Source organism: Hemiscyllium ocellatum, chromosome 7 (genome assembly GCF_020745735.1).
Source record: "Hemiscyllium ocellatum isolate sHemOce1 chromosome 7, sHemOce1.pat.X.cur, whole genome shotgun sequence".
Lineage (NCBI taxonomy): Eukaryota > Metazoa > Chordata > Chondrichthyes > Orectolobiformes > Hemiscylliidae > Hemiscyllium > Hemiscyllium ocellatum.
The window spans coordinates 107,605,760-107,620,904 of NC_083407.1; the positions used below are offsets into that span (position 1 = coordinate 107,605,760).

At 46.8% G+C, this 15,145-nt stretch overlaps 1 protein-coding gene across 1 annotated transcript in view; it reads left to right on the forward strand.

Moving 5' to 3' along the window:
- col6a1 (collagen, type VI, alpha 1) overlaps nucleotides 1-15,145 on the forward strand; it is a 57,079-nt gene that overhangs the window by 21,040 nt on the left and 20,894 nt on the right. The window contains exons 16-25 of the mRNA XM_060827642.1: nucleotides 264-326; nucleotides 1,804-1,857; nucleotides 2,629-2,664; nucleotides 3,923-3,985; nucleotides 4,757-4,819; nucleotides 6,723-6,785; nucleotides 8,577-8,639; nucleotides 11,000-11,050; nucleotides 13,476-13,511; nucleotides 14,601-14,663. Coding sequence (XP_060683625.1) covers nucleotides 264-326; nucleotides 1,804-1,857; nucleotides 2,629-2,664; nucleotides 3,923-3,985; nucleotides 4,757-4,819; nucleotides 6,723-6,785; nucleotides 8,577-8,639; nucleotides 11,000-11,050; nucleotides 13,476-13,511; nucleotides 14,601-14,663 — 555 coding nt within the window. The remainder of the gene's footprint in view (nucleotides 1-263; nucleotides 327-1,803; nucleotides 1,858-2,628; nucleotides 2,665-3,922; nucleotides 3,986-4,756; nucleotides 4,820-6,722; nucleotides 6,786-8,576; nucleotides 8,640-10,999; nucleotides 11,051-13,475; nucleotides 13,512-14,600; nucleotides 14,664-15,145) is intronic.

A 15,145-nucleotide genomic window follows, 5' to 3' on the forward strand; every position in this document is an offset into this window, starting at 1 on the left:
TACGGAATATTTCTCACTGCTAACCACTTATGTGACCCAAACTAGTCCAGATCCTTGTGGTCTTAACTAACATTAATTGCGTCTTGCCTCCCATCTTGAAGTGATCCAGTCGAAGTCAGGTTTAGCTCTCTGCATTGAATAAATTCAACAAATTAGCTTGATAGCATGTCGTGTGAAGCTAACCTGCTTTGTAAATGCACAATGATTTAAATCAGAAAAAAGAAGTCTGCTTATAAAATAACTGTGTTTGATTCTTTATACAGGGTGAACCCGGCTTAGATGGGGAACCAGGACGACCTGGAAATGTTGGCAGACCAGGCGATAAGGTTTGTTCTTTTTGTGCCCAAGTCAGGTAGAAAGTGAGGACTGCAGGTGCTGGAGAGTCAGAGTCGAAACGTGTGTTGCTGGAAAAGCACAGCAGGTCAGGCAGCATCCAAGGAGCAGGAGGGTCGATGTTTCGGGCATAAGCTCTTCGTCAGAAATTCCTGAAATTCCAGTGGAGTGAATGACTTATTTCTGCTTCTTATGATCTTCATACAGTACGATCTGGGGCTGGTTTATTCCTCTTGCCCGGTCACTTTGAAAATGCTTGAAATGGCTTAAAAGTGTTATTAATTAGCACTGAATTGATATTCTGTTTCAGAGAGAGCAGACATACTCTCTCTGAGAGTATGTGGGATCCTCTGATCTGTTAGGACAGAGACATATAGTTGAGGCTGCACTTGCCTCTGCAGTACCGTAGTGGAGCTGAAATCGGGCCCTTGGTGACAGCACTGGGGAGGATTCCAAAATCCCATGTTGCCTTGTATCGCACAAAACAAGCAAGGAAACAGGCCCTTTGGTCCAACTCATCTGTGCTGATCAGGATTCTTAAACTGAACTAGTCCTGTTTGGCCCATACCCCTCTAAACCTTTCCTCTCCATGTCCCTGTTCAAATGTCTTTTAATGTTGTTTTTGTACCCACATCTACCATTGCCTCTGGCAGCTCATTCCATACACGGACCACACTCTGTGTGAAAAGGTTGCCCCACAGGTCCATTTTAAATCAATCCCCTCTCACTTTAAACCAATTCTCTCGAGTTTTGAACTCCCCTACCCTAGGGTAAAGACCTTTCATGTTATTTATGTCCCTCATGATTTTATAAACCTCTGTAAAGTCACTCCTACGCTACTGGGGGAAAAAAAAACCCTTTCTCTCCTTATAACTCAAATCCTCCAACCCTGCTAACAGTCTTTCTCTGTTTAATAACATCCTGTAGAAGGGCAACTAGAATTGCACGCAAAATTCTAAAAGGGGCCTCACCAATGTCCTATATGGTCACTCAACATGACATCTCATTTCCTGATACTCAGTGATCTGACCAACGAAGGCAAGCGTGCCAAACGCCTTGTTCACCATCCTGTCGTTCTTCCCCTATTTGTGTAGTGATCAGTTTGCTGTTAGTGAGGGGACATTAAGAGCATGAGGTTTAACCATCTCATGTCTCTCATCATTGGCAAGTAGCCAGTATGGAGCAGATTAAGACTGAGGTTTTGCCCTGAGTGTTAAATACCAAGGGCTGATGGGTCTCTGATTGAGAGTTCAGGCAGAAGGGAATTGATTGGTTAACAAGGAAGAGAAAGTCGGCCTGGTCCCTATGACACTGTCATTTCCTTTCTTGATTTACAATCTCCTGGTTTCACTCCTGGCCTTTGAGGGAATATTCAGCAGCAGATTTGTAAGGTTGCTAAAGTAACGATTAGGATTGTTACGGTGTTGAACTGCGGCAGACACTGAGATATGGCGGATTGATGTTTCACAGGGAAATCCAGGCCCCAGAGGAAGTAACGGAGATCTCGGGGAGCGAGGTGATGAAGTAAGTAACTTCTCCCCTTTTAACGTGCTTCTTTTCAATTTACTGAGTTGCCATGGAGAGGAGAATCCTGGCTCGACGTTGCCTTGTGTTTGTGATCTTCCAGGGTTAGAGCTGCATGTAGCCTGACTGATGTTATGTGATTGTACTGATCACCATTGGCCATTGGGGAGTTGTTAGTACCAATGAACCCTATCTTTAGTAACAGGGGATGTAGGGAATGGTGGGGGTGTGGGGATTGGAGAGGGGCGGGGGGGGAGGGTGGAGGTGGAATTGATATTTGAAACCCACCATGCCAAACATTGAGATCCTGCAGTGTTGTTGGTACAGTTTTGACCAACTCTATGACCGACATGGTCAGAATAAAAGGTAACAATATAAAAATAAGTTGATTTTTAGCAGGAGTGAGCTGAAGCCCCAAGTGTCTGAGTTAGAGCCCTCATTGGACATCACCATATTGGCCACCATTGCTCAGAATGCTGGGTTGACCTGCAGTCTGGATGACTGTCCAATCTAGTGGGTCTATTGTAAAGGAGTTGTGTTGCCGTAACTGACCTACAACTGGTATGCCAATGCTTACGGCCGTGAGAGGAATTGTGGACAGGCCTGTTGATCAGGCTCGACTTGGGAAGAGGGTGTAGCTAAAAAGGACAGCAAAAACTATCATTGGACCACAATTAGTAAGAGCCACACACAAACAGGAAGGTCAGTTCTTTCTTTTCTAGTTCTTAATCGCACGATTTGCTGTTGATGAATGTTTGTTTTCCTCCATAGGGACCTCCGGGAGATGATGGTGACGTTGGCGAGGAGGTAATTGGAATGTTTTTTTTGCATACTTAAAGGAGCCCTTTCACCAAAGGATCAACTCGATCAATCTCTGGTATATTTGCGTAATACAACATAGAGAACCGTATAAACACTGACAGTCAAAAACTTTTGACTTTCTGTTTGCAGAAATGATTTGTCCTTTTCTCTATGTTAAGTTCCTCCCATAATTCAATGTCAGATTTTGCACATTTGTTGTGTATTGCCTTGTGTTAGTTGGCAGGGACTCTCTGGAAATCTCTTAATTGACAAATCTTTGTCCTCTGAAGAAATTGTGAAGTTTATTTATGATATATGTAGCCAAAGGAGAGTAATTACCTCTGAGAGTACGCTGGTTTGTGCATTCCCATAAGCGATTGGAAGCAACTGTTTTTTTAGAACAAGTACAAAAGTGAATTTCTCCATGTGTGTTTGCTAATACCCTCACAGCGCTGTCTAACACACGCCGCACTGGATATAATATAAGGTGGATTAATGACCATGGTTTTTAGAAGTCTTGCCTGGAGGAATTTAAACAATTCTGTAGGAAACACCTTACTTAGAAAACTCCATTTGGAAAATTGATCTTGTCTGATTGTACATTAAAGGTGCTTCGACCAACCCCTTCCCAGTCACACCTGATCCATCCATTTAAGCATAAACATAACTTGGATTGAGACCAAGGCTTGAAAACGGGTATCTTCTGTTGGAGCTGTCAAGACACTGTTCCATTTGAGATTAAACTCTACTATTCATCTCTCCAACACTGAGTAAAGGGCTGTGGGGAGGGAACTATGCATGACCTCCTTATATGCCCCATGAGATTCATCTCCCAACCCCTTCAACTCCAATAGAATCCAAGCCAGGGGAGATTTATACCTGCAAAGGGGCTTGTGGGAGGTCTGCAGAGGAGCAGTGGTCAATTTCTGAGGGGAATAGAGAACGAAAGGATTAAGATGAGGCCCCCCCCCCCCAAGCTTTTCCACTCCTGCTACCACGCTGAAGTCTAGTCCAAACCTCCCACTGCAGACTCAACCATTAATTGTTTTAGTGCTGGGTTTCTCTGAGAGGCAATTTGTGCGATTTCCAGAAATTTCCCCAAATAATCTGAGTCAAGTACCCTGACGTGTTCAGTACTGAGATGGGGTAGGAAAGTGCTGGGCTAATGACATACTGATGTACGGAGGTACAAACAATGGTCAAACTACATCGTCCAAGATACTTGCCTGAATTGCTCTTGTAATCCACTTCTGCTATTCCCCAGGGTCCTCCAGGCGAACCAGGGCTGCCTGGTCCTCAAGGCCCAAGAGGAGACAGGGGACCTAAGGTAACGAATATTCAGAGGACCTAGAAAGAATTGATGGTAAAGAAGAGGGAAAGCCATTTCAGCCCCTTGCAGCCATTCTGTCGCACAGGTTATGGCTGCTATCTCATTAGGCCCTCATCTATCCTTCGTGTTTCCATAAGTGGATAATGGGTCGAGTGGGAGTTCCCATTCTGGCATCTCAAAGAACATGTGGCCTGGATGCCACAGACTTTAACAAGTTAGCAATGTAGGTGCTAAGGAGCTGACGATGGATGTCACCATTCCATCCTTTGGTCAGAAACAGGGCCTGCCCATTCCATTTCCTTGTGTTCTTGCGTGGGATGTGGGCGCCGCTGGCCCAGTCAACGTTTTGTTGCCCATCCCTTATTGCCCTTGGCTTGTTCAACCATTTGAGAGGACAGTTCGGAGTCAGCCACGTGTGCACTGGAGAGAGACGTGAGGTCTGACTCCCTCTGCGAAGGGCATCTGTGAAATGGGTGCGTTTTGACAACAGCCAATGATAGCTTCACAGTTGCTGAGACTTGTGTTGAATTCCAGGGTGAGAAATGAACCACTGTCCCAGGGTGTTAGCTTATTAATCCAGGTGAGATTACCACTATTTCTGTAACAGAGAGAAGCCTTTTTCCTTCCTCCCTTATCTTTGGCATTATGTCATTCTTCAGAAAGGATAACAGACGGCAGGGAGAGATAGTGAAGGAGAGCGAGTGGGGGTTCGGCTCTGGTATAAATTGCAGCAACGTGAAGTGTTTTCCTTCTTGTTTCCCTGTACAGGGGGACGTTGGGTCCAATGGACAGCCAGGACACGAGGGTCCTCCCGGAGTTAGCGGTGACCCAGTAAGTATACTCTTGGCTGATGCGGCCTTCACTGGAGTAGAGGGCTAATCAGATTGGGAGTTGTCCTCATTGACCAGCGCATCCCACTGACTGTGGCTCGTAAATAAGCCTTACCGTTTCAGGTTCCCACCTGGCGTTAATGTGTGGTGTGGAAAATGGAGGTTGTATGCTAACACCATTGGATAGATAACTTCCTCATCTACCAGTGTTTGTTCTCCTGCCCTGCTGCAACCCAACCCAATCCTGACAGGGAAAAAAAACAATAATGTATGGAAATGAATGTACACATCCACTGCTTTGAAGTACATAAGACCAGCATGTGTTCTTCACAAGTATTACAGAAACGTTACAATATGGAAGCAGGTCATTCAGCCTGTTGAGACCACACTGACCCTCCAAAGGCAATCTACCCAGAACCATCTCCGACCACATCCCTGTAACCCTGCATTTCCCCTGACTAACCCAACCATTCTGCATGCTATGGGCAGTTTAGTATAGTCAGCCCACCCAACCTGCACATCTTTGGACTGTGGGAGGAAACTGGGGCGCCCGGAGGGAACCCTCTCAGACACTGGGAGAACGTGCAAACTCCACAGACTGTCACCCGAGGGTGGAATCAAACCCGGGTCCTTCGGCGCTGTGACACAGCGGTGCTGACCACTGAGCCACCATGCCATCCCATGGTGGCTCTTCCTTTTACTGGCTCTTCCTTCTGGGAAAAGCCTTTCCAGCGGGCTTCCGAATCCCTGTGGACTCCTGCTCTTTTCCTCCTGGAAACTGATTTTGACGGTGCGGCTAAGGGAAGAAAGTTGTAGCTCGGCCCGAAATGAAAAGCCGAAAGTGCTGGAGAAATCCAGCCAGTCTGTGGAGAGAGGAACATTTTGAGTTCAGTGCTCCTTCAGAGCTGGACTCTAAGCATTAACTCTGCTTGCTCTCCCCCTCTCTGCAGATGCTGAGACCTGCTGAGTTTCTCCAGAGCTGTCTGGTTGTCATTTCAGATCTCCAACATTGGCTGTTCCTTTGTTGTACTGTAGCTTCACTGTACAGCAGAACTCTGAAACCCATTGAAGGTGGGAGTTGTCAATGGTATGTGAGCTGTTATACTAGTCAGCACTTGTCCAGATAATTTCAAACAAGCCCCTGATTCAACTAGGCCTTGTGCCTCATTATCCATGGAGGGGGGATGGGGTGGGTGAGACTGCATAAGGCATGCCACACATAAAATGGACCAGAATCCTCGCTTGCCCCCAGGGTACCCGACACCACCTCTATGACCTAGTAAGAATAGATCTCTCTCTTGCATTTAAATATGATTTACTGCACTGTAGGCAAATTATGACCAGAAACCATAGCAACCAAACCATTTTAGAATTTTGAACAGCATAACGCACACCAGATGCACAAAACTCTCTGGGAGCGGATGTGCTCAAATGTTAGCCAAAATTATTAGCAGTACGTTTTTAATAGAAATTCAAGAAGGCAGTTGTAAGAGTCAACAATGTCACTCAGTGATTGTAGATTTTTAGAACTGCTTTCTCCTGTATTTAAATGTGCCCTCTGTTCCTGATTTGTTAAGATGTTTATATCTCTGACATTTGGGAGGCACTTCTGTTTATATCTGGTCAGGTGGCTAACTGAGGGGTGTAATAGTTTGAGGTGCTGAGATTCGACTCGGCGTTAGAGAGATTTAGAACAATCGGTCACAGTCTCCCCTGTTGACGAACGTATTCTCAGGATTTGGGCCATCTATGACCCATTGCCAGTTGCCCATGAGAAAGTTGGTGTTGAACTATCAATGTGGTACTCTTAACTCAGTACAAGAGTTATTACTAATGACTCTTGTTGATCGTTCTGTGTTGTGCTTGCCAGTAATTCCTTAACATATTCCCTTCTTTAATCTCAGGGTGAAGCTGGCCGACCAGGACCCATGGGATTTAAAGGTGACATGGGACGTCCAGGGCAAGAGGTTTGTGCTGTCTTTTTTCAGAGTTTAAACCAAGGTGAGGTTTTGAACAGTGTTTGGAGCCTGCTGCTGGGCCCCTAGAAATGTGGGGCCTGATCTCAGTGTGTGAGTCTGCTCATGTACTATGGCAGGGGATAGCCTGGCTGATGGTCACACTGCTCCTGTCCTTGAACATGCGTTATTCTGACCTGTTTTCAGCAAACACTAGGAGGTGAGTTTGCAGGCAGCTGCCTCCCATTGCTTCTGAGTGGGGGGGATAGTGGGGAGTGTCGGCAGTGGTCACTCCCAGCATGCAACACGAATCGGGTGCTTAGACCTGTCTGTGACATGGATCAGGCGCTTAAAGCCAGCTCAGACACGGATCGGAGCCCGATCACATGCGAGAAAAAGTGATTGCTGTTTTTGGATTGGCCTAGACCATGTTCAAAATAGAATCTGAAGGTATGTTTACCTGTTTTGTTGTGAAGTTGAAAGGTTCAGTTCCTTTTTCCCCCAAAGAGACCAGCCCTGGGTTACTAATGGTCTCACTGCTGCCCTTCGGCCACAAGCCTTCTCTTCCCCGAGGGCATACCTACATCTGGGCCAGATGCTAACAGCTGTAAGTTGCATTGGGAAACGCACATCCCCTTTGAGAATGCCTCAGATCTCCAGTGACAATGCCCAATTTGTTTTTTTTTCACCTAGTTGTGAACTACGCCTTTCATAGACTGGAGTCATTCTCTGCTGCCCTTGCCTTAGCTCGCACTGTGTTCGATTCCAGGTCCACCTCCCTGTGCTTGCTGACTGGTTGAGCAACACCTCCAGTTTCAAATGCTCCCAGCTTTTAAATCTGTCAATGGCTTCCCATCTCTCCCTCATCCCCTCCAGTCCTATTACACTCTGAGATAACTACTCTCCTCTCCATCTGGCCCCATGTCCATGCTTGACTGGAGACACTCTGTTATTGATGGCCACGCCTGGTGCCCTACCTCAAGAAGTCCATCCCTAAACCTCCTCATCCCACAACCTCTCATTCTTTCTTCAAGGGTCTCCTTAAAACCTACCCCTTCGATTAAGTTTTGGATCTCTCGCCGAATACCATCTCCTTAGAACTTTTAGCTTTAATTTCCCTAATTTATGCTATGAGGAGCTGTAATTAAAATGTTCAGCCTCTTTTTTTCTTTATTTCCCTAATTTTGTTCCTAATCTATTTTGGTACCTAAGGTTTATCACCTTTGTACCTAAGATGGTGCCATGTGTGGCAATATTGTACACTTTCCACTGTACTCCTGTACCTGAGCGCACCTGACAATGAAACCTAATTCTAAATCTCGAGTTTGGCTGTCGCACTTTATTTGATGGTGCGCATTTGATGTTTTATTAAATGAAAGGTGCCACACAAATGTAAGTTATTGTTATGCTCTGTAGCAAACCCTGCCCCCGACCTCCTCTCCTTTGCTTTAGTGCCAGCTGGCTGGCGCTCTCGTGAACAGAGGATGTTGGGTACAGGGAGAAGTATCCTGAACCTCTATGCCTGCCTGGGGCAGATCAATCTTCCAGTGTTGTACCGAACATATCCCCACCAACGCAGAACGAGGGGAATATTTGCCAAGCGACGTCAGGCTAGCCTGTGAGCTGAGTGACTTAACATCTCAGTGAACGTTATGGGCAACAAACCCACTGAGGACCAGTGTCACCACCGATGCAGTCAGTGGCACCTCTCCAACCATCTCTTTCCTTTGTGACGTTCAGCCTTTTCTGAATTTGTAATTTGAGACTGCGAAGGGCTTACTGATGCTTCATCCATTCCTGCAGGGACCGAGGGGACCCAGAGGCTCAAAGGGCTACCCAGGAGACCCAGGCCCAATGGGAGAAATGGTAAGAAAATGCACAGTAACCAGTCGTAGAGGCATTAAATGCCATTCGTACCCCTGAGGCTGGTCAGTACCGAAGAGGATAAAGTCACGTTCATTTCTCAGCTAGAGATGTTTCAACCTCAACAGAATTAACACCCTCGCAATGGGGTGGGGGTGTGTGTGTGGGGGGGGAGGCGGGGCGTGTTAATATGAAAGGTCCAGGCTCCTGTGTGTTAATGTGAAGTCTGCTTTTTTCCACCTTTTTGTTCTGAGATATGGTGATAGATTACAAGGTCAGTGCTTATTGTCCATTTCTGGTTGCCCCTCCAAAGCTAGTTGTTGGACTGTCCTTCTTCAGCCCAGTGTGGTGAAGGTTTAGGGAGGGAGTTGCAGAGTTTTGACCCTGCGATGGTGAGGGAATCAGCATGTGTTTTGAGCGGAGGATGTTATGCCACTCGGAGAGGAACGTGAACGTCACGTTGGGACATAGGCAAACTCATCATGTCGTTCCTTCCACTTTCGAAGTGGTGAAGCACGCCGCGTTTGGGAAGGGCTGCCAGAGGAGCCTTTGTGGAGTACATCTTGTCGATGCGATACACTCCAGTCAAGAGATTTTATAAGGCATTGGTTGAGGGGCCAATCACGTAAGCTGCTTTGTCTTGAACGCTGCTGCACTCATCCCGGCAAGTGGAGGCTTATCCTGTCACCCTTCTGCTTTTGGATTGCAGCCCTGCCCATTGCTGTGCAGTGACTACAGTCATCTTCCCTCCTGCCTCAAGAAATCAGTTGAGGGAGACCAGGATCCCCACGTTGGGAATCTGCAGAAGCACTCGGAGGAGATTTGCACGTCAGCCATGAGGCAGTTCGCCGAGCTACGGGGAGGAAGGGAAATGGGCGATTGCTTCCTTTTGTGTGGAAGATTAAAGTGACAGAGCAGTTAGAAGGAGAAAGTAATGAGTCGCTTGCCTTTATTAGTCAGTGCATTGAGACTAGGAGGAGAAAGTGAGGTCTGCAGATGCTGGAGATCAGAGCTGAAAATGTGTTGCTGGAAAAGCACAGCAGGTCAGGCAGCATCCAAGGAACAGGAGATTCGACGTTTCGGGCAGATTCCTGAAGAAGGGCTTATGCCCGAAACATCGAATCTCCTGTTCCTTGGATGCTGCCTGACCTGCTGCGCTTTTCCAGCAACACATTTTCAGCATTGAGAGTAGGAGTCAGGATGTCGTGTTGCGGCTGTTCAGGACATTGAGGCCACGTTTGTAATCGTGTGTTCAATTCTGGTCCCTCTGCTACAGGAAAGATGTTGTCAAACTTGAAAGGGTGCACAAAAAAATTACAAGAATGTTGCAGGGTTGGAGAAAGAGGCTGAATAGGCTGGGGCTATTTTCTCTGGAGCATCGGAGGCTGAGGGGTGACCTTATTGAGGTTCGTAAAATCAGGAGGAAGGAATAGGGTGAATAATCCAGGTCTTTTCCCCAGGGTAGGAAAGTGTAAAACTGATAGAAGGCACAGGTTTAAGGTGAGAGCAGAGAGATTTAAAAGGGACCCAAGAGACAATTTGTTCACGCAGAGGGTGGTACGTGTGTGGAATGAGCTGCCAGAGAAAGTGGTGGAGGCTGGTACAATTGCAACATTTAAAAAGCATCTGGATGGGTATGTGAACAGGAAAGTACCTATTTCGAGGGATATGGGCCAAATGCTGGCAAATGGAACTAGATTAATTTAGGATATTTGGACAGTTTGGACGAGTTGGACCGAAGGGTCTATTTCTGTGCTGTACATCTGAGTCTAGCCAGTAGACTGTTAATGACTTACCTCAGGAAGATGAAGGTCACAAGTTTGTGAGCACATTGCAACATTCGTAAAGGAGTATTTACATATTTTAGGAGGAGCACAAAACAAATTTGTCATTGTATCCAATTATTTCATGTCAATCAAGCAGGAACTCAGCAATTTAATCACTTGGGAACTGGCCCAGAAGGTGCTTTTTTGGTGCTAAGCCAGCAATTGAATTTGGAGACAGCTTAGGGAGATCAGGTATAATGTGATTCCATTGCTTTAAAATCGAAATCCTCTCAGGGAGCGGGGTGGTGGGGGGGGTGAGGGGATGGGGGGGGCGGCAGTGGTGGTAGGGTTACTGAAGGTCTTGGGAGAGCAAGCAGAAGCACAGGGTTAGACTAAGTACCTCAGTTGGACAGAAATGTGACTTGAAGTGCTCAGTGGTGGAGTGTAACACTCTACAAACACAGACTAGATTGTCAGGTCAGTCTCTGACTTGACCTAAATTGATGTTTCACTTGAAAACCATTTGTATTTTGCTTGAACAGAGGGCTCATCTTTTTTTCTAACACTCTCTCCTTTTTTTTCCTTTATCGATAACAGGGCAATCCTGGTAGCCCAGGCAACGGGACCAGGGGCCCGCCTGGATTACCTGTAAGTGGCTGAAACGACTTGCTTCATTCAGCGCCATTATTATTGCATTATCTGTTGGTTTCATTACTTCAATATGTGTTGAATATGGTTGTCAAAGTGCAGTGTTTTGATGGTGTCATTCATAGTGCCGGGACAGCAGGTGAAGATCTTTGGAGGGAAAGTCACTGTTGTAATGTTTGTGTGCAGCAAGCTCCCACAGGCATTGACCTGAGAGCGACCAGTTAATTAGCTTCAGCGATGTGGGTTGATGAATGTGGCCAGGGAGCATTCCTCTGTACTTTGGGGAAACGCTGCTAGGTCTCAAACATCCACCTGGAGCACGGGTAGAGTCTGTTTAACATCTTGCGCGATAGGCCGCACCTCTGACAGTGCAGCACCTCTCCAGTACTGCGCTGGAGTGTCAGCCTTGGCTGAGCCTTGGAGTGGGAATTGAGCACATGATTTTCTGATTCTGAGGTAAAGATGGCCAGCTGCTAAATGTTTTGACACACTGCTTATCTATTTCACTGAAGTTTAATCTTCATCTTCTCTCATGTTTTTATGGATGAAGGCACTGTTCTGTGCTGATGTCAGCATGTTGTAGCCTGAGTTAATTGATTCACTGTTGCTTTCACAACCTCCCCCACATTCTCGATTTATTATCTGGCAATTCCTGGTCAAAAAAATCTGACAGGGAACGAATAGTTCATGGTTTCCTTTCCATATTTGAACATTTTCATCTGAAGATGCCACAGTGTCATCACATACATCCCTGACTGTTATGTGGCGTAGCCATAAAATTTCAATACAGTTCAATTGTGGGGAAGTATTCTTGAGATTGAGGATCAGTTTAGGCTGGCACGCTCTCATTTCCGGTGAGCTAGTTCGACAAATGTACCTGAAAAGGTGAACGTGCGGCTCTCTGTCGTCGACCTGGCCACCACCAGGTATCCCAGCATTCCTGGCATTGAGACCCTTGATGGGCTGGGCATGTTGCCTGCATGACATACTCAAGACTCCTCAAATGGGTGCTCTATTCCCACCTCTGGGAGGGGACAGAGCAAGCTCTTCAGGGATACTGGTGAAATGTGGCATTCCCACAGACACCTGGGAATTACTGGCCCTAAATTGTCTAAAATGGAGGAGGAGAATTTAGGAAGGCATCGAGCACCTCGAGGTTTGCCTTTGGGGAAAAGCAGAAGCCTGGTGAATGAAGCACACGGCCACACCAATGCCTCGCTCACCCCTTCCCGTGACCACCTTCTGCCCCAAGAGTAACAGAGTCTATGGGAGTTGCATTGGTCTGTATAGCCACCTCTGGACTCACCATGAGAGTGGATAGGAGTCATCATCATCTGTGAGGGACCGCCTGTGATGATGATGATGATGACAACGACGACAACTTCAGGTACAGAACAGAATGAACCCACACACTGTGGAACCTATCTCTCCTCAGCAGTGGAGCTCACTCCCCACTGCCCTTAGCTCAGGAGCACCAAGGCCTGTTGTCCTGCTCCAGATAATTGGCTGGTCTCAGGCCAGTCAAGGATCGAACATGGGGCATCCTTGTCTGGATCAGTTCACTTATTGGTTGGATAAACATGCTAGGTCTTCAGGTGTGTCTCAGCTTCTTACTATTGTTTCTTGGCTGTTGGGGCAGTGATCTGATGATAGTGGGGAGGTGAGGTCCATAAAACCTTTACAACTCACGGTGTCTCCAGATCAGAAGTGCTGCCTCCTCTGCCAACTGGGAGGACTCCTATTGATCTACATCAAGCATTGAATGAGATTAGATTACTTACAGTATGGAAACAGGCCCTTCGGCCCAACAAGTCCACACTGACCCGCCGAAACACAACCCACCCATACCCCTACATTTACCCCTTATCTAAGAGTTGAGTAGAGTTGAGTTGAGACAACGCACTACTGAATCAGCAGATTCTGAGTCCAAGTCCGACTCGAACATGAACACACCACAAATTCTACCTCGGGAGGGCTGCACCACCCAGACGTGCTGTATTTCAGAGAAAAAGTTTAACAAAATCTACCCTGTCTGCCTGCTTGGGTTTAATGTAATATTGAAACTATTTTGACTGAAGAGCCAGGGGAGTTTTCCCTGAGTGCTTTGATCGATACTTTTCCCTCACCCAACATCACAAAAAGAAGATCGTCTGGCGATTATCACCTTGCTGTTAATGGGAGCTTCCTGTGCGTACATTGCGTGATAGCAGTGACCATGATTTAAAGGAAAAGGTACCTTCTTTGGCTGTAGAGAGCTTTGAGACATCTGGTAAATGTAACTCTTCCTTTAATCCATCGTAATGTGAAATGGGAATAGTTTAAACGTGTGCCACTTGAATACTAGATGAGATAGTCTTTTTCTGTGTTGGTACAGTTTAAAGTAAAGTGGTAAATCTAATAAATGTTTTGTTTGCCTTCCTGATAGGGCATTCCCGGTATCCAAGGAGTCCCAGGATCTAATGTAAGTCATCCTTCCTAATTCCTCGGCTACTGCAGGAAAGTGTTGTATATCTCCTTGATATCCCATCAGGCAGTTAACATCATCTTTTATGTCTGGGAAAGAGATCAAAAGAGAAACAAAAGCCGTTAAAGGGCAAAGCAAGGGTATCCCAGCATTCCTTGCAGGGGACCAAAACTGGCGTGAAATTGGCCCAGTGATGTTGGGTCAAGTACATACCCCTTGTCCCCCAGACAAACAGTGAGGAGCCAGTCCCTTTTGCTTGCCTTACCCCAGGGTTTGGGTCTTTCCATTCCGCACCAGAAATCAGTAAGCTGAGGGAGACTGGCACTTGTAGACTGACAGCAAATGCAATTCCCTCCCAACTTTTGGCCATCTTCCTGAAGCCTGGTGGCAATCCCTCTGGAATTTTGTTCAAATAAGAAGAAAGCAGAGATTAGGCCAAGTCAGGAGGCTGAGCATCAACGAAAACCCCACTGCCGCCCCACCCATCCCACAATGGGGGCACCTTCAGCCGATGTTCCTGGAGGCTGGCCCAAGCGCACAGGCTGGGATTCAGCCCAGATGGAGGGTGTGTTCCTGTTCATTGTTGGGAAGATCCCATTGGTCACTCCACGTTGCCCTCGAGGACAGGGTGCAGTGAATCGGGATTAGCACTCCACTGCTGCCTGATGGATGCCAGCCAGATCCTGCCTGTGACAAAATGGAGGATTTATTTTCTCCAGCTTTACAAGGAGATTTTCAAATCCAAGATGAGAATCCATCAGGCAGTGGAGTAACACCAAGATCCAAGAATCGACTAATCTTCCCCAACATCCCCCGCCTCCCCCAACCCAAGGGGAATGGGAACATTAAGCCCATTTGTTTCCCTCCCCTCCCCCACCCTTTCACGACAAACAAAATAAAAGGCAAAAAGGCTAAAAGCACCGACTCCCCTTACTTGCTCACAGCTAATTGCCTCAAGTTCAAGGTGTAAAGTGACAGATTCCATCAGGCAGTCAGAAACTCCTCTCCAAAGATGGAATTGGAGATTTGGCCACCCCCGTGTCTCATGTTTCTTTTTTTTCCTCCACCTCTGCTCCTCTCATGTAGGGAACAAAAGGCTTCCCAGGTCCGAAGGGTGATGACGGTGAGCCCGGAGACCCTGGCTCTGATGTAAGTGATGCCTTGAAGTGGTTTTGCCTCCTGTCTGTTTCACTGGGGGAGGACTTGCACTCTAACCCCACTGTCATTTGGTCTAAATTGAAGGTGGTGGTTTAACTCGGGCAGGGGGTGTAGAGAGTAGGTGCCTCAATTCTGTTGGGGACAGTGATTGTGTGTGGTGACTGTAGCCCGGAGATTTGGTTAGACGCCTGTGTGGGGCTTTATGCAGCCATTTGTAACCTGAGGAGGTTGCATAATGCCTGAAAGGGCCCTCCGGAAGAAAAGAGTGTGTGTCTGTGTGTGTGTGCCGTTTTCTATTTATCACTGATATTTATTAATTCCAAAAGCATTTGTGTTGACTGGTGGATGGTGGCAGGAAGTGATGTTACCTTTGACAATGTGACCAATTAAAACCGACACCTCTTCAGGAGAGGTAATGAAGCGTGAGATATCTGTGGCTTAGATTTTGCTGCGGTTAGATGTTTTGTGGGTTT